This window comes from Mustela lutreola, chromosome 2 (assembly GCF_030435805.1).
Source record: "Mustela lutreola isolate mMusLut2 chromosome 2, mMusLut2.pri, whole genome shotgun sequence".
NCBI lineage: Eukaryota > Metazoa > Chordata > Mammalia > Carnivora > Mustelidae > Mustela > Mustela lutreola.
This window is the reverse complement of record NC_081291.1, coordinates 21,717,641-21,742,962: the sequence shown is the minus strand read 5'-3', so window position 1 is coordinate 21,742,962 and position 25,322 is coordinate 21,717,641. Positions and strand designations below refer to the sequence as shown.

The window sequence follows — 25,322 nt, the reverse complement described above, 5'->3', positions numbered from 1 at the left end:
AATAAAGTAATTCAAGCAAACGCCTTGCACAAGGTCTGACATGCAGCAAGTGTTCAACAAAAGGTGTCTTAATAATATTAATAATAATCAGCACACGGAGACAATCCGTCAGATCAGCCTGGATCACCATGTCCCCCATACCCATGAAGGCGGGGCTCAGCTCTCCGAAATAGGGAGAGCTTTTTAGAGATGACGTCCTCACTGAATGAGCTCATGGGCGATGGCCTGCCAGCCATCAGCTCAGAAACCTCAAGGTTCACCTGGTAAGCGCCCCCCCCACCCAGTCCCAGTGTCCCGCCCCTCTCTGCAGCAAGCAGGGAAGGGGGAGGAGAAATCATCAAATCAGCTGAAACCTCCAAGGAAGAGCAGCCATTTCTCCAGGGCCGGCCTGTTGCTCCAGGATCCGCCCCCAGCCCCTTCCCAGCCTGCCAGCTTCCCTCCCCCTCCTGCCGCCCAGGAAAGGAAAAAGAGCCAGAGAAATGACCCTCAGGAGGAGGGTTAGGATGAGGGCCAAAGGGGTGGGGTGAAGGCAGGGCCAAAGCACCCCCCCCAACTCTCCACCCTCAGGGAACAAAGAACAGGAGGCTGGGAGATGCTCAATACGCCCCCACCCCAAGGCTAGTCCCTGCCAGACCCAAAAGCCTGGCGACCAACTCCATCCAGATCCAGAAAAGCCTCCCAACTCCATCACAGTCTGGAACTCCACCCCCCTTTTCTGTTCTCCACCTCCCCCACAGCCCTGAAGTGTGTGGGCGGCTAGTTGCCTCAACAGGCTCCCTTCGCCCAAAGCCATGAAGACCCCTGAGGTTCCTGGGTCTTACACTTTCAGCCCAGAGCGACCACCTCAGGTCCCCCGTGTCACGGCTCCATTCCTCCCCCAATCTGGTCTCTGCCTGACTCCCAAAGCCTTGGGGCTCCAGATCGCCCCTCATTTTTAAAGCAAAGCTCAACTGCGACCCCAACCTCCACCCCCCCAGATCAAGGCCCCGTTCCGTCTTCTTCATGGCCTGCAGGACCCCGAACCTTTTCCCGACCATCCATCAGAGACCCCTCCCCCCCCCCGGACCCCCTGTCACGTACTCCCGGGCCGGCGCCCCTCCAGGCCTAGAGAATCTAGAAGGGCCTCCGCCTCATCTAGACTCCCGTCTTCTGCAGACCCTCTTTATCCCCAGATCTTCCCCAACGCTAGCCTTCATTTCTGAAAGCGTCCCCCTTCCCCCAAGCTCCCTCCCTGCGACCTACCCCCGGCCCCTGTTCCTGGACCTGCGAAACCCATACCCGTTCCCCAGATTGCTCTCCTCGAAATCGAGGCCCCCGCTACCCCATCCTCCCCGATGGCGGGGCCCAGATCCCCTCAGTAGCCCCCGACTTGGGACTCAGGGTTCCAGCCGCCACCCCCAGTTCTGGCGCCCGCGCCCCCTGCACACCGTATACGTGTCCACGAGCTCAGAGCCCACAACCCGCGCCTCCTTGACCGGCTCGGCCTCTCGCTCCGGCCCGAAGCTGCGCGCCACAGCCGCCATGTTTCGGGCTCCGCTGCTGCAGCCGCCACCGCCGGGCGCAGACTGGCAGCAGTAGGGGGCGGGATCAGCGTCCCACCGCCCCCTCGCCCCCACCGCCCCCCGCCCCCGCCGCGCGCCGCGCAGCCATCTTGGCCCCGCCGCCACTCTCGCCCTCGCCCCGCCCCTCGCGCGTAATTGGCAGCAGCCGCCGACAGCGCGCGTGCGCAGTTCGCAGAGGCCTGTGTGCTTGTGTAATTTGTGAGCGGAGCTTGTGGCGTTCTCCGCAGCCCCGGGGAAACTGAGGCACCGTGCCGGGGAAGCTCTGGGCATTGTTACTCGATGCCGGCGAAGGGAGGACGGAAGACCTCGCACCTTCCGGGCTACCCGAAGCAAGTCACTGCTCCATCCGGCCTCTGTTTCCCCTCCAGAAAAGGGGCAGTAATCGCGCCGGCCTGGTTCTCCGGCTTTCTCCCTGTAGGGCACGAGAGGATTGAACGAGATGAAATGAGCTGTGCTTGAGAGCTCAAGTAGGACAGAGTAACTCTGCGCCAGTTCCTAACCACTCTGAGACTTGGAGACCTCCTCTATTATGTGGGGATAATCCACGCAAGGCACAGCGCTCAGGGCAGGGAGCTGGTGTAGTCATCGAGAGGGGGCTCTGCCTTTGGGTAGAAGGAAGCGATATGTGCTGGTCGTTGAGTGCAAGACCCCCAGATGCTGTCCTGCGGGAGCTCAGAAGGTGGTGGGGGCAGGCTGGCCCTGGGTCCAGAAGCCACAGTGCTGGAATAGGGAAGGGCAGACACAGAGATGGAGCCCCAAGCCAGGGGAAGACCAGGACCCCAAAGAGGGAGATAGTAACAGAGCTGGAGGGGAAGAGCCTAGCACAGATGGGGCATCTGTAGGTGTGTTCATTGACTAAATGCAACTTACCCAAACTCAGAGCTAGTACTGCTCTCCCTGGGGAGATGAGAGGTCTTGGGCATGGATGCTCTAACACCCCTGGCTGAAGGGTTACAGATAGCTCTGTGCTAAGGTGGGTCAATGACTTCTTTCTCCAATGTTACAGAGCAACGTACTCTGAGCTTGGCATTTGAGGCTTCTCCTGGCAGGTCCTCTCCTTGCATACTGCTGGCCAGTATTACCCCCTCCCCAATAGGTTTAGCTTAAGACAGGGGCTGCCAAGTCAGCCATACCCTGAGCAAGTCACTAGCCCTCTAGGAGCCTCCGTTTCCGCATCTGAAAAGTGAAAATAATATTGCCCACTTCCTTGATTGGAGCTGAGCTGCTGTGTGTCTAAGGGCCTGGCCTGGGGCCCACTACTTTGCAGCACCTGTCCTTTCCTTGGCTCGAGTTTTCATTCATTCAAGAAACCTTTCCGGAGAGTCCCCTGGGAGCCATGGAGGACAGAGGGGAAAAGATGTGGTCCTTGCAGCCCTTCATCTGCTCCCTGCACTGGGCAGAGGACACAGGGACTCAGGCCAGCCTGAGATCACCAGGGCTGGGGGAGGGGGTGGAGGATACTGCACGCAGGGGTGGGCTGGGCTGGCCCGGAATGCGGTGGGGCAGGGCTATTTAAGCCCAGGACTGGCTGGCAACCCCAGCAGCCTGCCCTGTGAGCCACGAGCATGGACGACATCTACAAGGCTGCGGTGAGGGACTGGGCAGGGCTCAGGGCTGGAGTGGGTGGGCCCACTGGGGGCTCACTCAACTCACGCTGGGGGGTGAGGTCATCCCACAAAGGTGGTGGGGGACCCAGGAGAGGGCCCGTGCAACTTTCAGCCCAGGCCTTCAAGGGGATGGTGGATTGGGCATTCCAGTTCTGGGGTGCGGAAGGAGTCAGGGGTTCAGGGTCTGGAGAGGAGCTTTTAGGTGGGTGGAGGAAGTCCCTGCTTTTAGCATCATGTCTGCTCCTGTCTCCAAGTGTCTGTAGTCTGTGTCACCGTCTTCTAGTCACATCTCCCTTCACTCGTGTCTGTGGTCTCTGGATCTTTGCCTTTCTCAGACTTTCCATCTCTTTGTTGCTCCCAGCTGCCCCTCTTAATCTGCTGCTGTCTCCCTGTCCCTCCTCCCCAGTCCTGCCCCTCACACTCTGCTTCTCACACTTCTAATCCCCCACCTACCTCCAGTTCTTCGGAAGGCTGCAGATGCTGTGGAGGGTGGGACAGGAGCTTGAGGAGGGGGCTGGAGAGCCAGAATCCTGAGCTGGAGAAGGGGCTCAGAAGTCTGAGGCAGGCAGGGAAGCCCTAGGCGTGGGGGAGAGTCAGCAGAAAAGGAATAGAGAACCGGGGCTACAGCCGCCATCAGGCGTAGCAGGCTTGGGGCTCAGTGGTTTAGCCAGGGGTGAGTGCTGGAGAGTAGTCACCCCAAGTCCCTGCCGCATCCTAGGGTCACTGAGGGGCTTCAGATACTAGTCCCTCCCAGGAGTCGGGGGTGTTGCTGACCTGCCCCTGCCCCAGAGCCAAGGACATTCGGCCCAGACAACTGTCCCCAAGGGAACCCCTCCCTCAGCCCTGGGAGTACAGCTCCACTCCCCGGCCGGAAGAGCTACAGCTGGCTCTGGGGCTGTCCCTGCCTATCCTGCAGGAGTCCATGGAGCTGGGGGAGGGAAGCCCTCCACCCTGTGCCCATACAAGGCCTGGTGGGGCTGGGGACTAATTTTGGCTCCTGAGGCACCAGCAGGCCAGGGGGCCAGATAACGCTGCCCCACCCCCTGCATGCCAGAGTCCCCAGAACAATCACCAGGTTTAACTTTGTTCCCCATTAAAAATAGCCCAGTGGCCATCCCGGTCAGGTTACAGTGGATGGCTTTGCCTATCCTCACACTGGTTTTATTGTCCCAACCTGAGGGACAGCTGTCCCTCAGGCCACCCAGCTTGGATTTCAGCAGGGGCGCCAAAAGGGCACTTGAGTGGTCACTGACTATTGTTACTCAGGGTCACCTTGGCCCTGGAGGGGGCACCCACCTGTCACCCTGGCCCTAAGCCCCGCCTCAGTGAGGCCAGCTGGGTCACCTCAGGGCTTTGGCGGGTAGGGAGGGAGGAGTGAGGACTGTGACCTGGGAATGCCCTGCCTCTTCCTGCCTTCAGTTTCCCCATCTGTGGAATGGGTTGATTTCCTTAACAGCAACTAACTCCTGAATCTGAATCCTGAGACTTCCTTTTCTCTCTAGGTAGAACAGCTGACAGAAGAGCAGAAAAATGGTGAGTGCTCCAACACATATGGGGGTACAGTGGTGCTGGGCTGGGAGAGCATAAGGACCCCAGAGGCTGGGGTCCCTCTTACTATGACCTCAGAGGTCTTGGAGGGAAATGGGCAATTGGCAGGTAGCCCCAGAGGTCTGGCCTTCTGGGGTCCCGGCTTCTGAGCCCTGGCCACCCTGTAACTCCCCCAACCATCTCCCCTCCCTCTCCCCCTGCCTTCGGACACAGAATTCAAGGCAGCCTTTGACATCTTCGTGCTGGGCGCCGAGGATGGCTGCATTAGCACCAAGGAGCTGGGCAAGGTGATGAGGATGCTGGGCCAGAACCCCACACCTGAGGAGCTGCAGGAGATGATTGACGAGGTGGATGAGGACGGTGAGCCCTCCTACCCGCCCCCCCAACCGCCCCCACGGCCCCAGACCCGCCTCAGCCTCAGCTTGCTTGGGACCCGAGTCCTGGCTCTGCCACTCATTACTCGGTGCCCTTGAGGGAACCCGTTAGCCTCTCTGAGCCTCAGTCATGTCATCTATGAAATGGGGCATGACGACCGCACTCATCTCACAGGGTTGCTATAAGGGTGCGTGCAGGGGACAACACCAGGGCTCAGCGTTGAGAGCATTCTAGCCATCCCTCACTGATGGCCATGCCGCGCCCCTCGCAGGCAGCGGCACAGTGGACTTCGATGAGTTCCTAGTCATGATGGTTCGGTGCATGAAGGACGACAGCAAGGGAAAGTCTGAGGAGGAGCTGTCGGACCTCTTCCGCATGTTTGACAAGTGAGTGCGCCTCCCTGGACCTCTGACCCTGACCCTAGCTGAGGCAGGGAAAGGGGACAGTCTTGTGACCTCAAGGCCTCAGTCTCCCATTCTGTGCAGTGGGAGAATGGGATGTCCCTCTTCCCAGCAGCCCCGCCTTGCCTCCTGCGGTCATGGGGGGGGCTGCCTCTTCCCTTCCTCTAGCCTGCACCAGGAGCTCTAAAGTTCGCTTCCTCCCTCCCCCCTGCCCCTTTCCACCTGCTCCCCCCCGCCGCCCCCCCCCACCACCCAGAAATGCTGATGGCTACATAGACCTGGACGAGCTGAAGGTGATGCTTCAGGCTACAGGCGAGACCATCACGGAAGATGACATCGAGGAGCTCATGAAGGATGGTGACAAGAACAACGATGGCCGCATTGACTATGACGGTGAGGGGGCGCTGCTGTGCCGGGCCCCTGCTACCCACACCTGGCCAGACCCCTTCTCTGACCTGGGCCTGCTCCTCTCTTCACAGAGTTCCTGGAGTTCATGAAAGGGGTGGAGTAGACACCAGCCCTCGCCCGGAGCTGCCGGTGCCACCTTCCAACTCCAGCCGGGCCCTGGGGTGGGGGCAAGGGGCTGTGGTCCCCAGGATGTGAGCTTGGGTGTGTTGTCGACCCTCCCAAGGAGGGGGTGGGCCCTCCCTGACTGCCTCCCCCAGCCCTGTCGTAGGGAATGCGATTAAAGCTCTGCTCCTTGGATACCTGCTGTCTGGCTTTCATACCCCAGGGGGCTGTGGGTGCTCTGAAGTCCATTTCCTGCTTGCACTCCACCTGTCCCCCTACACCGTCTTCTACCAGCGGGCTTAGGTCGGGTTGGAGATGACAGTGTTCCATGGCTCAGTGGCTCCTTTCTAGGACTGCTGATGCCCAGGCCCCATCTCCAGAGTTTCAGCATTTGGACTTGGAGTGGCCCAGGAATCCACAGTGAACATGCTCCTGGGGGATGTGGCTTTGGTCGCCAATGGGCAGCTGAGAGGTCCTGTGCTTGGAGAGAGCAGAGCACCCTGCTAGGCCCTGGAGGCCACTTGGCATGGCAGCCCAGCTCCTTCTCAGCTCCGGTTGTGGAGAAGCGGGTTGCTCTGGGGGCTCAGTGGGCTGTGGCACTTGCATTTCACACTAGTGGCACTGCCTGCCCAGGAATGAGGGGCACACCATCTGCTCTCCCTCCATTCACCCATTTGCCAAGTGAGGGGCCCAGAGAGGTGCAGGGACCTGTCAAGGTCATCAGTGAGTCTGGTGACCGACAAAGACAAGTGGCTTCCAGCCCGGGGCTCTGTCTGATACACCAGGTCCACACCGGTGTAATTTCCAGTTCCCTTGAACCTTGGAGGCTCCAGCAGCCCACTGTCCCTTCCTGATGGAATGGAAATGTAAGGCTTGGTGGCTCTCAACTTAGTGGGGGTCAGAGCAGTGGCACTGGCCTTGAAGAGGGTGGCAGCAAGGACATGGCAGTGTCAGCAGTGGTGCTCGCAGAAGCGACAGCTGGCCATGGTGTGCAGGCTCCAGCCAGAATGCCAGCAGCTGTCCTTGCTCCACCCAGCCACTCCGAGGCCTCTCCACCTGTGCCCTGGCCTTGGCATTCTCCAGACAGGCTCAGCATTCCGGAGACAGTCTTGGAATTCTGGAGATGCCTCCAGCGGAGGCCAGAGCTACGGGAGCTCTCCGGCTGCCGGAGAGCAGTGGGGTCCCTTCAGGCCTACCCTCGGGAGCTGGAGAACTCAAGGACCTGTGCGTTGTACTGCGGAGCAACGACATCCTGGGAGAGGAAGCAGAGCCGCCGTGGGCCCACCTGCCCTGGTCATATCCCTACCCTGTGCCCGGCATGGGCCGGATGCTGCAACCATTCAGAGGGAGGCTCTGTCCCTAATTTCATGAAATTGACCATCAGCTCAGGAAGACAAGAGGGTGATGAATGCAGCGAGGGAATCGGTGTGGTGCTGGAATGGGGATTATGGAGACACGGTGGCCACGAGGCAGGAGTGGTATGGGATCCTGGATGATGTGCATTTCTGGTGGGCCAGTCACAGAAGAGAGAGTGAATCTTCTGTACGTGTCCAAGTCGCGATGCCTCTGGGACAGGGTGGTGAGGATGTCCAGGCAGGGCTGGAGCTAAGTGAGGGGGCAGAGAGTGCTCTGCAAAGTCACGTGTCCTGAGTAAGAAGGGCTTTCCCGGCCCCGGGCCCTGTGAGGCCCCTGGGGAGACTGAGTATAGACAGGTGGATCTCTACCTCACCCGCCATCCCATGTGGGTAGTCCAGGAGAGGAGGTGCGGCCAGGAGGATGGGAGAGATCCTGGCTGAATGAGGAGTCCCGGGAGCCAGGAGGGAAGGGTGGGGACATTGAAATCTGCTGGTGGCCCTGGGGTTAGGGACCTGGAGGCCCCCCGAGGTCTTGACCATGTAGCCACGAGGGTTTCCTTGGAGCCCGACTGGAGAGGACCAAAGGAACGAGGTGAGATAAAGGGAGCTGGTGGGCATGGACAACACTGGTGCAGCTTTACAGGAAATGCGCCAGAGCTGTGGGGAGACCTGGAAAACAGGGAAGCTCCTTTAAAGGTGGGGTAGGGGAATGCGTGGGGCGGGAAGAGGGGACCCCGAGTGAGGCTGGCAAAGGGTGATGCGTGATGCAGAGGTGAGGCTGCAGAAGGTGAGAGGTTACAGGTCTCTGGGGAATGTTTGAATGCCTGGATCCAAGCTGGGCAAGGGGAATCAGGCTGAACGCACGAGGGAAGAACTGTGGCGTCCACGGGAAGGGATTCTGAGTGGAGATGCCGGAGGTCACATCCTTATCAGTGGTGAGTGAGCTAGAGGATGAGGACAGTGGCTGAGGCCTGGGCAGGAGAAGGTGGTTGTTGGTGAGGAGGAGTTAGGGTCCGGGCACCTGGAGGACGTGGGCTTCTGTTGGGATCAGGAAAGGAGAAGAGAGAAACTCCGAGAGTTAAGCTTTCCATGAAACAAAAAGGAGAACAGCTGGGCCACTATCAAGAGGTTACATGGGGAGGCTGGGTGGTAGTGGAGGGGAGTCCATAGGGAGGGGAGTCTGGTGATGGTCCCAGTGTCTCTTTTCCAGAATGAGGTTGGCTGGGGAAGAACTAGAGACATCCAACAAGCACGCACACCACAAGAGCTCACAAGCTCCCACCACACCCAGCATTAAGATCCAGCTTTGTTCTGCTGTGTTTGGTCCCCTCCATTTTTTCTGGGCTATGTCATCCTTTGCCTAGATAGGGCTTCCTCCATGAAGTCTCCCTTGATTTCTTGATCAGAAGCAATCACTCGAGTCTCCTGCTGCTCCTGCCTTTTCGTAGTACGGTCATCTGGTTACTGCCTACTGCCCCAAGAGGCTTTGGTTTCTGGGGGTGGCCCCACTGCCCTGCCCAGGGCCTGACGTAGTGGAACCCCCTGCAGTTCCCTCTGTGTCCATTAGATGGCACAAGATGCCTGTGGCTGGACCCATCGGTCAGTGGGTATCAAGGGTACACTTGGGGTCCGTTTCCAAGTTGCGGCCAGCAAGCAGGGGCCTTCACAGGAGATCCTCACCCCCTTCCCTGACTGGGGAAATGAGGCCTAAAGAGGGAGAAGAGCTGCTTGAGGCCATACAACAAGTTAACAGTAGCTCTTGGGCTCTCAGCCCCAGCAACAGGCTGTTTTTCTGCAGTGCGGAGTGAGCTGCCCAACACATCCGCTTCCAATATACCCGGGCCTCCCTGCAGCCCTAGCTTGGGGCGCTGGCTGAGCTGAGACCCCCAGGGCGAGCTGGCAGACTGAGGGAGTTGTTGGGCCTCCTGATCACAGCTGGTGGCCACATGCTAGTTGAGGGGCTGTCCAGCTCAATCTTCAGCCAGACTTTGGCCCTCAGCCCAGTCTGCAGGCTGAAACAACTCCCCAGGGAACTGGAGGCAGAGGGGCTCCACCCTCCTGAGGGTCCATGACAGCCCCTGCACAGGCACAACTCACCAGTGTGGAGCCTGGCTGCTCCCCAGCTATGGAAGGAGGAGACTGAGGCCTAGAGATGGGAAGGCTTTGGCCAAGTTTCTTGGAGAAGCCAGAGGTGGGGTGGGCTGACGCTAGTCCCTGACCTCTCTGAGTTGCCCCTCACCCAATGCCAGGTCAGGACCCCCCGGGGGGAGGCATGTATATGGGTGGCAGGGGGTGATGGAGACAAGGAGACAGGGTTCCAGGTCCCTTGGTCCTTCTCATGCTGACTCAAGGAGCCAACCTGTTTCCCTTCCAGGGATGAGATGGGGGTGAGGAAGGAAGGATCCCAGGACCCCAGAAGTCCCAGAAGAAAACAAGAGTCCCAGGAGGGGGCAGGGCTGAGCAGAGCCTGTTGTCAGCCTGCAGTGTGACCTGGGCCAGGCCCTTCCTTCTCTGATGGTCCCAAGTTTCTTGACCACCATCGAAGAGCTCAGGCTGGTCCATCTGGGAGGACTAACTTGCAGGAATTTCTAGGATCCTTGGAGCTCCAGCTCTGGTTGACGTCTGAGATCTTAGTGCCTGGAACCTCAGATTCTGAGTGAAGGGCTCTAGGGTGGGATGGAATGACAGCCGCGGAGGGGGGGGACGGGGGCTGCTGTGGGATGGGGGGCATAGGGAGGTCCCCTCACTTGCCCCTATTTAATCCCTCAGGCTTGTCTCTCCTTTGTCCCTCTTCTGTGGCCTGCCTGGCCCTGAATCAGTGTGCAGGGCAGAGGGAATGGGGGATGGGGTAAGTGTCCTACCTCCATCCTCACTCCGGAGGGACATAGGTATAGTGTCTGTGTGCAAAGGGGAACTCGGGGAAGAACCCACTACTCCCTTGGTGACACTGAGGCCTAGAGCTCTGGTGGATCTGCAGGGCTGAGGGATAATGGGGGAGTCCCCGAGCATGGAGTGCATCCTGTCCTCTGCCCCAGTGAGCTGGGAAGGGGCCTGGAGACCAGACAGGGACAGGCTTGGGTGGAGGAGGCTGGGCTCATCTCTTGCCAACCCCAGATCTATGAAGTGTGGCCAGATGTCAAGCCCCCACCCAAAACATGGAGTCCCTTGGACTGGAATGACCCTCCCAGGCAACTTAGGCCCTGCCAGGGGAGCTTCAGGGAGCTGAAGGGCTGCCAGGCAGGGCTTCAGGGAGCTGGACCCTCCTGGTATCAGGGATCTGGGCTCAAGTCAGTTTGTTTCTGTCGTGGGGTCTCTGTCATGGGCAATGGAAAGGCAGGGAGCAAAGGAGGGCTCAGCGAGACGTCCAGCCAGCCCAGCAACCTCTGATCTCTGACCCCTGACTTTTCCTCCAGGCTATGTCTCCCCCCCACACACCCCCGGCCTCCACGACATTTTGTTGGATCCTGGAGACTTGGGTTTGTGGACATTTCATGTAAACCACCCACACCCCAGCCGGGAAAGAGTTTCCCCATTGGGAAACTAGCCAATGTGACACAGAGGCATTAACCACGCCAAGGAGGGTGGAGAGAGAGGCAGCAGGTGGATAACGGAGGCGGGTGGGCCTCCTGCTGCTCCCTCCCTCCCTGCCTCCCTCCTCCTTCCCGCCTTCTGGGCCCTACAGGGGGCGGAGCCGCTGCCTTATAAGTGTCAGGCCTGGCGGCCGCGGAACAAACAAAAACCAGCAGCCAGCAGCGGACCCGGGGCACCTCGACCAGCAGCGTGGTGCCCTCGGTTCCCCCAGCATGGCCCCCTCGGCCTGGGCCATCTGCTGCCTCCTGGGGGGCCTCCTGCTCCACGGGGGCAGCCCCACCCCTGGCCCCAGCGTGCCCCGCCTGCGGCTCTCCTACCGAGGTACCAGCAGTGCACGCCCTCTTCAAGGGTGCGTCTGTGGGAGCCCGGGACCCTGTGACATCCCCGGCTCAGGGGTGCCCAGCCAGGCGCTGGGCAGCCTCTTCTGCTCACCGGAGGGATGCGGTCACTCCCACACAGCCCGTGGGAAGGACTTCACGGTCATTCCCGGAGATGGTGATCCAGCTGCCGCCAGAGGCGGGACCTGGGAGGAGGGCAGGGGCAGGTCCCCGGAGGGGGGAGGAGGGAGAGGCAGAGATGCAGGGGGACAACTTGAGGGGGGCTTCTGAGAAAAGGAGAGAAGCGTGGAGGTCCTGAGAGGCCTCAGTAGGGATGGGCAGGGAGAGATGGGGAGGGATGGAGAGGACAGGTCTGGAGGAGGTGTGCACTGAGCCTGGGCACCTGTGAGAGCCTAGGCCAGCAGCCTGCAGTGGAATCCCTCGCCCTGTCCTCACAGCCAGAGGCCCCCACCTCCCATCTGCCTCTTGTAGCCCACTTCATAGTGCTGGCTTTTGTCCTTCCCTTTCTGTCCCAGAGGCTCTTCACAGCCCGAAGGGGATCACAGCCTCCCCTCTTGGCCCATCCTGGCCCAGGAGGTGCCCCTGCGGCTCTAACCTGGTATTCCGTGCTGCAGCTGGTGCAGACTTCTCTGAATCTGTGGGGGTGGTCCACGGGGAAGGTCCCTGAGACACTTCTTGGGGAAACCAGATGGGTGATCACCTTCCCTGGGAACCCCAATCCAAGCGGGACACCCAGCCTTCTCTGGAACATCTGGGAGAGGAGATATGGTTCTACTCTGGAGTCCGTGGTTGGGTCTGGTGGTGGGGGTGGGTGTGTGGTCCTTTCTTGGGAGCTGTGGACTGGGGCAAAAATCAAGCTGTAAGCAAAAGCTTAAATAGGGCAAATTCCCTTGAAAGTACTGTCAGCCATGGAGGGCTTCCTGGAAGAGGCTGTTGATGAGTTTGGGAATGGAGTGGGTGCGGGCTTGCCACTTTTGGGCAGGTGTGGGATACCTGGCTTTCCCAGGGGTGGCCAACGCCCCTTCCCACCACATCCTGCTGCATGCCCCTTTGACCACCTGTTACCTTCACCTCCCTAGCCAAACCCCAGGAAACTATTTCAGGATCCTCGGCTCCTGGGCCCAGCGTCCCCCGCCAGCCACCCCCCACAGCTGGGGCCTGGGAGGGCAGTGTCTGTGGAGGAGAAAGTCTTCCTTAGTCGTATCCCTGGACCAGAGCCTTGGGCTCCACCTGACCATAGCGGGCTTTTCCCATACCCAGGCCTTTGCCAGGTGTTTCCTCTGCTGGGAACGCTCTCCCGTGTCTGTCCACCTGTCCCACCGAGTCGTCCTCGCCCACTGCTCACACTCACTCAGCCTCCCCCTGGGCTCTTCCCAGCACTTTGCCCAGCTTGCTACCATAAGTTCTGCTGGTGGCGCCATCTTCCCTGGGGACCACAGTGGGTGCAGAAGGGCACAGATGGGAAGGAGATGTTAACTGAAAGATCAAGGGACTAAAGGATGAATGGGTAGGAAGCGGGGCTCAGAGCCTCCGGTCCCACCCACTCCCAGGAGCCGTTTCCCAGAAGCCCTTCAGCAGGCCTGGGGCCGGAAACATTTTCCAGATGTGGGGTGTGTGTGTGTGTGAATGCACAGCTGGGACCCCTCCAGCTCCACACCTTAACGGAGGAAGTGGGCACAGCAGTACGCGCTGACTTCCAATCTGCTCCCTCCGAGATCTCCTGTCTGCCAACCGTTCAGCTGTCTTTCTGGGTCCCCGGGGCTCTCTGGATCTTCGAGCCATGTATCTGGATGAGTACCGGGACCGCCTTTTTCTGGGGGGCCGTGATGCCATCTACTCTCTGCGGCTAGACCAGTCGTGGCCGGATCCCCGGGAGGTGAGTGGGGCGGAGGAAGGGAGGGTCTCTCTGTGAGCTGGGAGCTGGATGGGGAAACAGGCTGTGAGATCAGGCGTCAGCCAGGCTCTCTTTCAGGTCCAGTGGCCACCGCAGCCAGGACAGAAGGAGGAGTGTGTTAGCAAGGGAAGAGATCCTTTGGTGAGTGCGGTCAGGAGAGACTGCGCGGGCGCCTGAGGGGCTCAGCTGGTTAAGCGACTATCTTTGGCTCAGGTCATGATCCTGGAGTCCCCGGATCCAGTCCCGCATTGGGCTCCCTGCTCAGTGGAGAATCTGCTTCTCCCTCTGACCCTTCAGCTCTCATGCTCTCTCTCTCACTCTCAAGTAAATAAATAAAATCTTTTTTTTTTTTTTTTAAAAGAGTGTCCCCCAACCATGACCAACACCCAGGGCTTGACCCCCAGGACAGCCTGGGGCCACTCCCCAGGGGTACTTGTGCTAGGGGTATTTGGAGCAGATCCTGAGGGCTCTTGAAAGTCTGTGAAGAATGTCACCCTTACCCTAGGTCCCCAGAGCTGATTAGCCAGGCAGGGCTGAGTCCTGGGGCCCACGGAGACGGTAAACACCTCCTCACCCCCTCCACCGCACCCCTTTTCTCCCTGCTAGGTGGAGTGTGCCAACTTCGTACGGGTGTTGCAGCCCCACAACAGGACCCACCTGCTGGCGTGCGGCACTGGGGCCTTTCAGCCCACCTGTGCCCTCATCACGGTCGGGCACCGTGGGGAGGTGAGCCCGGCACAGGCCCCGCAAGGGACTGGGATGCAGTGACATTTCTGCCCTGCTGTCTGAACACTTCCCATTGAGCCCGGCTCAGGGCAGAGAGGTCAGGGGCTGAAAGGCATCTTTGTGCCAGGCTGACCCCGTTGGCGGGGCCCTGAATGAGGACGTCTTCCGCCCACTCTCCAGCTGCACGCGATGGCCACTGCCTGGGTGGGGGGCTGGGCTGCTTTCCCAGGTGACACCCTTCCCTCCCTTCCTCCCTCTCCTCCAGCATGTGCTCCACCTTGAGCCCAGCAGTGTGGAAAGTGGGCGGGGGCGGTGCCCGCATGAGCCCAGCAGTCCCTTCGCCAGCACCTCTGTAGGTGGGTGATGTCTAGGCCAAGACGGGCAGGAGGAGGGTGGGTGCTGGGCAGTGTCACTGGGAAGGGTTGGGACCAGCTATGGGACCTGGCCCTCCTCCCCTGACTCTGCCCCATTCTCACCCAGGTGGGGAGCTGTACACAGGCCTCACGGCTGACTTCCTGGGGCGCGAGGCCATGATCTTCCGGAGTGGGGGTCCCCGGCCAGCTTTGCGTTCTGACTCTGACCAGAACCTCCTACACGGTGAGCCCAGGGTCTTCCAGGGGCAAGGCCGACTGGGATCTGCCCCCAGCCCTGACAGGGAGGCAGGAGGGCCTGGCACCGGAGTGGGGATGGGAGGGACGGACAGCCCAGCCCCACTCTACTCCCCGGGACTCCAGCCCACAGTGGAGGTCCGGCACCTCTCCCCTGACCCCGCTCCCATCCTCCCCTGTGAGGGTCCCCCAACCAGCTGCACCCTGTCACCTCCCAGACCCGCGGTTTGTGATGGCCGCCCGGATTGCTGACAACTCTGACCAGGATGATGACAAGGTGTACTTCTTCTTCTCGGAAACTGTGCCCTCACCCGATGGTGGCCCAGGCCGTGTCACCGTCAGCCGCGTCGGCCGTGTCTGCGTGGTGAGAGCCGGGAGGAGGCGGTGAGGTCAGATCCTTACCACACTCCCTTCCTACACCCGTTCCCAGCAGCAGCAGGAGGGAAAGCGAGGCAAGGCTGTGAAGCCAGCCTCCGTGCCACTCCCTCCAGCGGTGAGGGTGGAGGAGCAGAAGGGGGGCCCATCTCCGTGGAGCTGGAGGCTGACTCTGACCCTCACCCCCAGAATGACCTCGGTGGCCAGCGCGTGCTGGTGAGCAAATGGAGCACTTTCCTCAAGGCCAGGCTGGTGTGCTCGGTGCCTGGCCCTGGTGGTGCCGAGACCCACTTTGACCAGCTGGGTAAGGCCATGGCCAGGGCCGGGTGCGGGTACAGGTGCAGAGGGCTCAGAGCAGTGAGTGGGCGGCCTTGACAGTGACCTTCTCTCTCCCAGAGGATGTGTTCCTGCTGTGGCCCAGCGCAGGGAAGAACCTCGAGGTGTATGCTCTGTTTAGCACGGTCAGGTGGGCACATGGGTCTCCCCTCATATCCCCAGCCCGGGTTCAGTCTCTGCACACTAGCGTCCTCTGTTGAACCCCTGCTTTTGTGGCCCGACTTTACTGTGGGTCTCTGTCTCTGTCCCTGACTCAAGGACTCGGAGGCTCTATTTTCTCCCTCCTTCTCTCTGTCTTTGTCTGGGTGTCCTCGTTTTCTGGTCTTGGCTGTCTGTAGGCATGATCGCCCTCTGTCCTGTCCATGGAGCCAGGCTGCCCCTTCCCACCTGTGACAGCCACTCTGACCTGACTGTCCCTGTGCGTCCTTGGCAGTGCCGTGTTCCAGGGATTCGCCGTCTGCGTGTACCACATGGAGGATATCTGGGAGGTCTTCAAAGGGCCCTTTGCCCACCAAGATGGTCCCCAACACCAGTGGGGACCCTATGGGGGCAAGGTGCCCTTCCCTCGGCCTGGAGTGGTGAGTGTCTGCCTGGAGCCAGGCCGGGAGAGAGGGCTGAGAAGTTTCTAGAGGGATTCTACCTTGGGACAACCTTGCGGCTGGGCTAGGGCTCCAGAGGGGCCAGGTGGTGGAAGAAGGGGAGCAGAGCCCTGACCACGTCAAGGAGCCTCTGCTACGGCTAGCGTGGCCCCTCTGATGTGGGCATGCCCAGGCCATGGGACCTGGAAACAGGCTGGGCTGGGGAGCATGTGGCCCCAGGACACTTCAGGTGCCCCCCTGCTGCTCCTCACAGTGCCCCAGCAAGATGACAGCACAGCCAGGACGACCCTTTGGCAGCACCAAGAACTACCCAGACGAGGTGCTGCAATTTGCCCGAGCCCACCCACTTATGTTCTGGCCCGTGCGGCCACGGCGGGGCCGCCCCGTGCTTGTCAAAACGCATCTGGCCCAGCAGTTGCACCAGATCGTGGTGGACCGCGTGGAGGCAGAGGATGGGACCTACGACGTCATCTTCCTGGGGACTGGTGGGTGGGCTGAGTGGGGTGGCCCGGCCGGGGAGGTGTGTGGGCTGGAGGGGGTTGCTCCTTCTCCCACTGACCCCTTCTCCCTTGCCCCAGACTCAGGCTCCGTGCTCAAGGTCATTGCTCTCCAGGGTGGGGGCTCCACTGAGTCCGAGGAGGTGGTCTTGGAGGAGCTCCAGGTGTTTAAGGTGAGGGCAGATTGTGGGGAGGGAGCACTGATGGGAAGGGTCCCCTCCAGCCCCACAGCTGAGTCTAGGCCTGGCTCCTGGGACACAGGAGCAAAGTGCAGGAGGCGGATGGGCCTGTCCTTACTGAGCTCGCAGCCAGTGGAGGAGAAAGTGCCTTGCTGATGCTGTCTGGCGTGGGGCCCAGACAAAGTTTGGAGGGCCTAGGGAGGGGTGTCCAAGGTGATCACCCCCTTGACAAAACCCTGCCAGGCTCAAGTCACAGTGAGGGGGTGGCTGAGACCCCCATGTCTCTAAGGGCTTCTGTGGGCCAGGCAGGGCATCACCTGCCTCTGGGGGACTGCTGGGACCCTGACATGGGATGGGTGATGTGGGACAGCTGCCTCATTCCTGGAGAACAGGGCTGTGGGAGGGGACACTGGAGCTTTGTGCTTTCCACTAGGCCTCCTCCTTGGAGGCCAGCCAGCATGAGGGGACCTTTCTAATAACCCAATGTCTGGGAAAGACTGTCTGGCCTTAGTTGCCGGGGAGTTCGCTGACCCGGGCTGGGAGGTAGGTGGCTCCCATGTGAGGGCTGGAGGAGGCTGAAGGAGGGACACAGCTGGCCCCAGCCCAGCCCTCTCTGAGACCCTCCTCCTTCTGCAGGTGCCAACACCCATCACCGAGATGGAGATCTCTGTCAAAAGGGTAAGAGCAGCTGCCATCCTACCGCTCCTCCTCCTTCTGATCCCCCTCTGAAACTCTCTGAGCACGGCAGGCTGCTGTCTGCTCAACGTGGGGCTGCAGCAGGCTCTGGGGCTGCCTGGTGAGGCCTTGCCATGAGGCTCGAGAGTCCAGCAGGGGAGCTGAGATGCCATGCATGAAACCAGTGGACAGTGGGAACCCTGAGTAAGGGAGGCTGTGTTCAGAGAAGGGGAGATCCACAGAGGCCAGTCCCCCTGGGCCGACAGCTTCCTGCTTCAAAACAAAATCCAGAATTTAAACCCTGCAAGGGAGAGCCACTTTTTTGAGGGCCGCTGGATCCTTTGGCAAGCGGCAAAATCTCAAGCTTATCGCCCCCGTGTATCTTTGGGTAAATCCCAACTTTTGTATTGGGATTGCTTAAAGCAGAGTGTATTTCTAAGCTCAGAGGCAAGTCAGGATAAAGGTTACTGAGGTAGAGAGCAAAAGTCAGCAGCAGGAAGGGCTTGGAGAAGCCCCTTAGGAAGCAAGGTCTGCCCCCTGTTCTCTGTGTCCTAGCACAGGATCTGATGTGTGTCAGGTGCATGATAAACACTTTTGGCATTTGGGGAGACACCCAAGAGGTTCTGGAAGACTGCCTGCAAATGGTGGGGTGCTCTCAGGAAGCCCAAGGGGGCCAAGAGCCTAGCTGCTTCTAGGTGGGGCCTGGGCTCATGTTGGCTCTGCTTGTGTCCCTGCCAGCAAACGCTGTACGTGGGCTCGAGGCTAGGCGTGGCCCGGCTGCGGCTGCACCAGTGTGAAACTTACGGCAGTGCCTGTGCTGAGTGCTGCCTGGCCCGAGACCCATACTGTGCCTGGGACGGTGCCTCCTGTGCCCGCTACCGGCCCGGCCCTGGCAAGCGCCGGTTCCGCAGGCAGGACATCCGGCACGGCAACCCTGCCCTGCAGTGTCTGGCTGAGAGCCAGGAAGGTGAGTGGTGGCAGGCGGCAGGGGCAGGGGGGCTGCGCAGACCCACCGGGCTCCCACAGGCCCCTCTTCACCCCTCAGGCCTGGGCTCAACCCCTGGGAAGTGTGGCCTCATTGGTCCTGTGTTAACAGCCCCCCTGCCACCTCACTTTTCCTACGTGTGCAGCTCCCGTCAGTGTATGGGTGGAGGGTCTTTGGACAGTGATGGACACCTAGGTCCCTGTCACACTGGTGGAGGACCCTGGGGTCCCACAGTCCTGAGCCGAGCCCCCCTCCCCTCTTCCCCCAGAGGAGGCTGCAGGCTCCGCAGCAGCCACCACGGTCTATGGCACAGAGCACAACAGCACCTTCCTGGAGTGCCTGCCCAAGTCTTCCCAGGCGGCCGTGCACTGGTTCGTGCAGAGGCCAGGGGGCCAGGGGCCTGACCAGGTGAGCAAGGACCCTGCCTCCAGCCTGCACGTGTCATCACGCCGCATCCCTCTCTGAACCTAGGAAGGGGCTCTGGGGGGGAACCAGTCCCTGGGGTGCCTAGAAGGAGGTGCCCTTCCTTCTGCCCCTGGGAACAGCCCAGGTAAGAGCTGGCTGCAAGCCGTCCTGTGACAGGGAGCCCGCTAACTCCCAGGCATTGGGCTGAGCTTTGGGAAGTGGGGAGCAGAGGTGGAAGAGAGGGAAGCGGGGGCTGGCCTGGCCAAGAAGCCCCCTGTGCTTTTACACATAAGGTTCCTCTCTGAAAGGTCTCTTTCCCAGGGGTTCTTGGTTCTCCTCTGCCCAGGGGGTACCTAACTTGCACCGAAACCTGTGCACACATACACCCCTAAGCCCCCACCCACTGCCTAGCTCAACACTTCCTCCACGGAGTCTAGCTATCTGCCCAGACCCTCTCCTCCCCCATCCTGGAAGGTCTGTCAACCCCAGAAATGGCTTCAGTCTGGGGCCTGAGGAGGGCGTGGGTGTGGCAGGGTGAGGAACCGTTCTCCAGTCTCTCCGACGGGCAGGGAAGGGGAAGGGAGGGCGCTCATTACAGGAGGGGCTCTCCTTCCAGCTTGGGAACCGGGGGAGGCCAGCTTGGGGCCAGCTGCTGGGCTAGGCACTGGGAAGACACCCCCAGGAGGCCAGAGGCAGCCAGCAACAAGATGGTTACATAATACTTACCGCCCCGGCGATCCAGCCTCCACGTGCAGAAGTGCAGACGGGATCCAGGCCGGATCAGAGTAGCACGGCTGCCTCCTGCCCTGCGATGGGCACTCAGCCCACCCCTGGCTGGGAGAGTCAACAGTGCAGTCAGGGAAAGGGAGGGCTACGTGTGTGTACGTGTGTGCGCGCGCGCGCATGCGCGTGTGTGCACGCTCAAAGAGTGGTAAGGACTTCTGGTCCTAGGTCTGTAGGTATAACCCTCCCTGACCCACTCTGGTCCCTGGGACTATGTGGCAGGTTCTCCCAAGGCCAAGGTAGGTGCCCCAGTGCTCTGACTAGGGGAGAAACCAAAAGCCTCCTTTGCAGGCCCGGTCCTGGATCCTGGGAAGGTGAGAGCCTGCCGGCAGTTAGCTGACAGTCCGGAGGAGGAAGCCAGCCTGGGCAGGAAAGAGCGGGGAGGGGAGTGCTTCAGCACGGGGCCCTGAGATATGAATCTGGAAACTGCGGGGAGGAAACTGTTGGTGTGTGTGCCCTACTCCACGCCCCCCTCACACCCTCCCACGCCCCTCACAGGTCAAGACAGATGAGCGAGTCCTGCAGACAGAGCAGGGGCTGCTGTTCCGCAGACTCAGCCACCTGGACGCCGGCATCTACACCTGCAAGACACTGGAGCACGGCTTCTCCCAGACCGTGGTCCGCCTGGCTCTGGAGGTGATCGCGGCCTCGCAGCTCCCCAGCCTGTTTCCCCGGGAGCTGAGGCCGGAGGAGCCCCCATCGCGGGGAAGCCTGGCCTCTGCCCCGCCCAAGGCCTGGTATAAGGACATCCTGCAGCTCATCGGCTTCGCCAACCTGCCGCGGGTGGACGAGTACTGCGAGCGCGTGTGGTGCTCCTCCAGGAGCCGGGGCAAACAGGCCAAGGGCAAGAGCTGGCCAGGGCCGGAGCTGGGCAAGAAGGTGAAGAGCCGGGTGCAGGCCGAGCGCAATCGGACGCCCCGGGAGGTAGAGGCCGCATAGAAGAGCATGGAGCAGAGGGTGGTCGGGAGGGACCGGGTGGCCGAGCAGCCCCCAGAGTCTCCCACTCACCCGGGGAGGGCAGAGGGGGGCCTGCATGCCCAACTGCCTCTTAGAGATAGAGGAGTCTCTGCCCCCCGTAATTCTACCAGGCTGCCCCCAGGAAAGGCTGGGGCCCGATGGAGGCTCCCCGTGTCCGAGGCCTGTTCCCTGCCCCTCTGTGCTCCCAGTCCTAGCTGGAGCCAGCCTCCCTCTGGCTGCTGCCAGCCCCCGTGGGCCTGCTGTTTGTTCTCAGATATGGCCCCAGAGCACATTTCCGGTTGTGCCCGGTGGTGAGAGGGCTGGGTGGGTCTTTCCCAGCAGGCAGAACAATGGCCATTCTGAGTGACCCTTGGAGTGGTTGTGTGGGTGTGTCCGAGGAGGTGCCTGGGTGGGGGGCCCTTAGGCAGCAGGAGGAAGATGGAAGTTGCCTCCCAGGTAGCACCCGTTAAGGGCACCTGATGTGATTTGGTGAAACAGTGAGACCCTCCCCCCACTTTGTGACCTGATATCCTGGTGGCTCCCTGCCGCTGTCCACCACTTCTTCTCCCTCACAGAATCCTAGAAGCATGGACAGCCAGAGGTCCCTGGCACCCGGGGGTGGTGGTGGTGGTGGTCTGGGCCTCAGGCCCTACTTCGTAAGCCCAGCGGTGTCTCACAGCCTGACTTGCCTTCCCCAGACCCCACGCTGTCAGGCCAGGTTCCCTGCAATGCCCAGAGCTCCTGACGGGATTCTCCCTTCCCACCATCAGGGGCTCCGGACTGATGAGCAGGGAGAGGGTGGGTTGTGGGGGAATGTCATCCTCCGTTCTGTGGACTAGAGCTGGGGAGAGGGGAGCTGGGGAAGTGTGGGGCAGGAGGAGGGGGCTGTCTCTCACCAGGCAGTGCAAACATGCCCATAGCTGGGGAGGGCGGGAACCTGCCGCTGGATGGGAGGACCAGGTGCGGGGCTTTGTCATCGAGGGTTGGGAAGCCTCTGGGATGGGGAAAGGGTGAGAGACGCGAGGATGGGCTAGGGGACCCCAGAGCAGGCATTCTCAAGAACCCAAGATGGTGTCAGTTAGCTCAGGAGCCACAGGAAAACCAGATGTCTCCCACCCTGGAATCTTTGGTTTCTACTAAGCCGGGTTGGTGGTGAATGTTTTCATTTATGAAGACTTTTCTCTTTCAAGGGGGAAAAAAAAAAAAACGGAGGGCAAAAGCCTGCTAAATCCTACTGGTTCTTGAGGGTGAGGTGCAGGTGGCCAGGATGCATTCGGTCTGAGGGTGTAGGGGTGTTTTTGCCATACTCAGTGATGTGTTTCTTGGGCTGGGGAGGACAGAGGAGAGGAGGAGGAGGACTGAATGAAAAGTCTGTCCCAACCTGCATATGAGCAGGTTTAGTGACGCACAAAACCGACAGGAGGGGGACAAGAGCATCAAGTTCGAGACTCCCCCCATGAAAACAACCAAGATGAAGAAAGGAAAAAACACCAGATAAAAAGCAGGACAGGGCTTCCTGCTCCGTTGAACTCAAACCCAGACTGTGCATCTGTGCCTTGGGTTTTACGTGAGTCGCCCCATCACCTCCAGAGAACTGGGATCCGAAATAGGCCGCCCTTCCTCTTTGACTTCACAGACAGTGAACCAGAGGCACTGAGATTGACCCAACACCCCCTTGGGATGCCTCGGGCCTGGGGTTTCTGTGGCTGGGAGGCCTGCAGGTAAAAGCAGAGGGGGGGAGGACTGTGGGGAGGAGGGAGGGAGAAGGGAGCAGAGGGAGAGGCAGAGCCATGCAAGAGGGGCGGGAAAGAAGACAGAGCCCCAGGAATTGTGGTGCACAGAGCTGCAGGCCCACTATCCCAGCGAAGCAAGGAAGAAATGGCCAGACTTTCCGTGGCCTCTAGGCTAGACCCAGGCATGGGCTGCTCCAGGCAGAGTTCTCTGGGGGAAGTTACTCTGGAAAATGGAAGAGGAGCTCCCAATCCTGAACAAGGAACACCTGCACTTAGAAAATTATGGACAGCTTTTGCCAACTCCCCACACCTCCCACCCATGAGGTACTGTGTGTGATTAACTCCTGGAAATGCCTCTATGTGTGAATTCTATTTTTATATTCATATGTCGAGATCGGCCTTGTGGTTTCTCTGTCTGCAGAGCACCTTCTCCTAATTACTATCGTTATTTTTATTGTCATGACCACCTCTGTGCTCTGATGAGGATACATGGTGGTCTACCACACAGACCCACAAGGAAAGCGATGGAGTGAATATATCACATAATTATATCATTATTGCATCTCTGTATTTCTGTTCTAAATTGACTGATACCATCTGTGTGAGCTGGAAAGGAAGAGCCTTTCCATCCATTCCAGGCGGGAGAAGGCCACCCTAAGGGGTATATTCTAGAAGGGAGGGAGATGGACATGAGGGGCAGGAAGGAAGGAGTCAAAGGGCTTGGTCTAGGAAACAGAGATGGCTTATTAAGTTAGGAAACTCCTGCCCCTCAGGCTTCTGAGACTGACCTTCTCGGGCTTCAGGAAGATCTTGAGTCAGAAAAAAAATTTGCTGGCAAAGGGCAGTTGGGCACGTAGGCAGCCCTGCTCCTTTTTCCACAATAACACTCAATATTTGTAACAGCAACAGTTGGACTGGTGCCTGTCTCCTTGGCATGCCACATACCAACGTATATTAAGGCCACTGTGCTCTTGCCTGCGGTGCTGGGCTGCGCTTTGGGGGTAGAAGCTTGTGAGGAGGAGGGGACGTCTGGATGCTGCTGAAGGCGCCACAGCCCGTGGCTCCCACTCCCCCCGGTGACATCATGCTCCTGCCCAGATAACAGAGCCCAGAAAAGGCAGGAGTGATTCAAAGAGGGGAGGGGCACCTTGCCAGGCTAACCTCTTGCTTGCACGCTGAGTATGGGCCCCTCAATCCATACGCCAGAGTAGGGGGGCTTAACAAAGTCGGTCATCTGTCCCATCTTGAAGCCCTGGAGCAGGGGTCCTCCTTTTGCCCCTGGGCCTGACAGCATCGAACCACTGTGCCCTGTCCTAAGCCATCGCCCAGGAAGCATCATCAGTACCCACTTGGCACAGAGTGAGGGGCTGGGAGGTACTCGGCCTCCACAGCCTCTTCTCTCCCTAGACCACTCCCTTCCCAACCCTTGGGCCTGGACTTCTCCCCCCAGGCCTCCCTCTAGGAGGGCCTCCCTTGAGCCATATTTCCTGCCTCAGGGGCCTCCCTCTCTCTCTCTGGCAGCTTTTTCCTCAAAGTCCCATACTTCCCCTTGTCTTTGGGCCAGTGTCATCATTTCCCAAATGGGTGTAGGGTGACAAGGATCAAATAAATATGGGGATTTCTGTCCCTTTAGCCCCACGGAGCTGCTGTGTGTGCAGCGCGTTTGCCCTGTGAAGTCCCTAAGAAGCCCACGATAATGTCTCATTGATTTGCACGTCTGCTACAAGCTACATGATTCTCCCAAACCTGGGGTCCTTTTTTCCCATCAAGTGATCACTGCCTCATGTTTCTAATGTTTTGAAACGTACTTTGAGAAAATGCGGGTTTGATTAATTCCTTCCCCTGCCATGTGAGATTAGTTTATTAATCTCTGCTTTCTAAGCCTGTAAGTTGTGGAGGCCCTGGCCTCCCAGTTCGGAGAGCCACAGCTTGGCTTCCCACGACAGTCACCGGAGCAGGACCCACCATCCCAGGCCAAGGCAGCCACGCCGCCAGTCTGCTGGCCCTTGGGTCTGGCCTCTGCCGATCCTCCCACACTCGGTCTGCCTCCACAGCCCGTTTCCTGGCCAGATCCTCTGTGGATGACTGGGGTTCACCCCAAGCCTGTGGCTGTCCAGCAGTCCAAGGGACTCATTTTAAGGAAGGGTGGGTGTAGGGAGGGAGCAGAATACAGGAGGAAAACAGCTCTTTTCACTTTCTCAAGTGGCCTCCTTGCATTCAGCTAAGCCCAGGTCAGTTTCCAGACATCCCTCGAAACCCTCAGTTGGAGGAGGGAGTAGGCAGCAGTCATCAGGGGCCATGCTGTCCCCTCCAGGGGCCCAGATCAGTTACCTTGGGGGTGGGGGGTTGGGCAGGGAACTCACTCACATGCCTCTGTCAGTCCAGGGCACGGAGGCTTTTCCAGCCAGCCACATCTCCTTCTTAGAACTAGGAGACAGTGGCTCAGAAACAGCCTGATTTCCATTCCTAGTTGGGGATCCACCCCAGGCTTCTCCAATTGCTGGTTCTCAGGGTCTCCCAAAAGAGAAGTTTCAGGCCACACCAAGATCAAATCCCCAGGGTTTTCTGAGACTGCAGACTTGGCCCTGGTGTAGGGAGAGGCTGAGTGGGAGAGGCTAGGTTTCGTACAATACCTGACTAGGAGCTTAAGGATTGTTGGGCCCCTGCCCTGGCTCCTCTTCCGGCCTCACCCCCACCTCTGGGGAACAGGAGATGAGGAAACAGCAACTATGGCCCTGTGCCCACTTCCCACTGCCCTTCCCCTGCCCACCCTGGCCGTGGGTACCACTACTGGGCCGGTTCCCTAGAGGCCTTATCCTAATGAAGGCTTTCACTTTCCCCACTGGATTTTCACTAGGGAAACTCCTGGTTCCTCAATGCAGCCTTTTAAAAGACTCATTCTCCGCTGAGGATGGGAAATGCTGCACAGACTCCGGGGAGGCCTCCTAAGGGACACCTGCCCCTATCCTCACCCAGACCTTAGCATTCAGCCGGGAGCTTGCACTCAAGGACTCTGCTGAGGAGAACTCAGGTGACCAGTCTTGACCCCTTTCCCCCAGGGAGGAAGACGACTGCAGTGTACCCTAATCCAGCCCAACGGGGTGTGTTCCACTTCCATAAGCATCCCATTGGGCAGAGAGGCAAGACCAGGAAAGGGGGACCTTTGTGGGCTGGCAAGGATTCCAAAATGAATCAACAGAGGCCTGCGGTAGAGTCCAGGTGTCTGTCATCAAATGGAAAGAACTACGGTATGAGGGACACAGAAAGCCCAGATAGGCCTGTT

General features: G+C 59.7%; 3 protein-coding genes across 4 annotated transcripts in view; 2 read left to right on the top strand and 1 right to left on the bottom strand.

Annotated features, from left to right (window-relative positions):
- The window catches only part of NISCH (nischarin), a 33,190-nt gene extending 31,560 nt beyond the window's left edge, over nt 1-1,630 (bottom strand). For both annotated transcript variants that reach the window (XM_059161093.1, XM_059161094.1), the window contains exon 1: nt 1,428-1,630. In XM_059161093.1, coding sequence (XP_059017076.1) covers nt 1,428-1,523 — 96 coding nt within the window. In that variant the 5' untranslated portion in view covers nt 1,524-1,630. The remainder of the gene's footprint in view (nt 1-1,427) is intronic.
- Nucleotides 1,631-3,049: 1,419 nt separating this feature from the next.
- TNNC1 (troponin C1, slow skeletal and cardiac type) lies at nt 3,050-6,198 on the top strand. The gene is made up of 6 exons (XM_059161091.1): nt 3,050-3,151; nt 4,672-4,702; nt 4,931-5,077; nt 5,364-5,478; nt 5,750-5,886; nt 5,973-6,198. The coding sequence occupies exons 1-6, from the start codon at nt 3,128-3,130 to the stop codon at nt 6,002-6,004; spliced, it is 486 nt and encodes a 161-aa protein (XP_059017074.1). The 5' UTR covers nt 3,050-3,127; the 3' UTR covers nt 6,005-6,198.
- A 4,875-nt stretch (nt 6,199-11,073) lies between these two features.
- Nucleotides 11,074-22,596, top strand: SEMA3G (semaphorin 3G). The gene is made up of 16 exons (XM_059161090.1): nt 11,074-11,270; nt 13,003-13,163; nt 13,260-13,322; nt 13,788-13,907; nt 14,173-14,263; nt 14,388-14,504; nt 14,734-14,879; nt 15,080-15,194; nt 15,287-15,356; nt 15,660-15,804; nt 16,079-16,310; nt 16,404-16,495; nt 17,138-17,179; nt 17,915-18,143; nt 18,430-18,569; nt 19,848-22,596. The coding sequence occupies exons 1-16, from the start codon at nt 11,162-11,164 to the stop codon at nt 20,286-20,288; spliced, it is 2,313 nt and encodes a 770-aa protein (XP_059017073.1). The 5' UTR covers nt 11,074-11,161; the 3' UTR covers nt 20,289-22,596.
- Nucleotides 22,597-25,322: the final 2,726 nt, after the last annotated feature.

Excerpts from the sequence above, each read along its gene's own strand:
- TNNC1 (XM_059161091.1), top strand. The coding sequence starts at position 3,128 with ATGGACGACATCTACAAGGCTGCG. Across the intron at positions 4,703-4,930 it reads GACAGAAGAGCAGAAAAATG|AATTCAAGGCAGCCTTTGAC; the intron begins GTGAGTGCTCCA and ends CTTCGGACACAG. Across the intron at positions 5,887-5,972 it reads TGGCCGCATTGACTATGACG|AGTTCCTGGAGTTCATGAAA; the intron begins GTGAGGGGGCGC and ends CTCTCTTCACAG.
- SEMA3G (XM_059161090.1), top strand. The coding sequence starts at position 11,162 with ATGGCCCCCTCGGCCTGGGCCATCTGCTGCCTCCTGGGGGGCCTCCTG. Across the intron at positions 13,908-14,172 it reads CGGTCGGGCACCGTGGGGAG|CATGTGCTCCACCTTGAGCC; the intron begins GTGAGCCCGGCA and ends CCTCTCCTCCAG. Across the intron at positions 15,195-15,286 it reads GACCCACTTTGACCAGCTGG|AGGATGTGTTCCTGCTGTGG; the intron begins GTAAGGCCATGG and ends TCTCTCTCCCAG.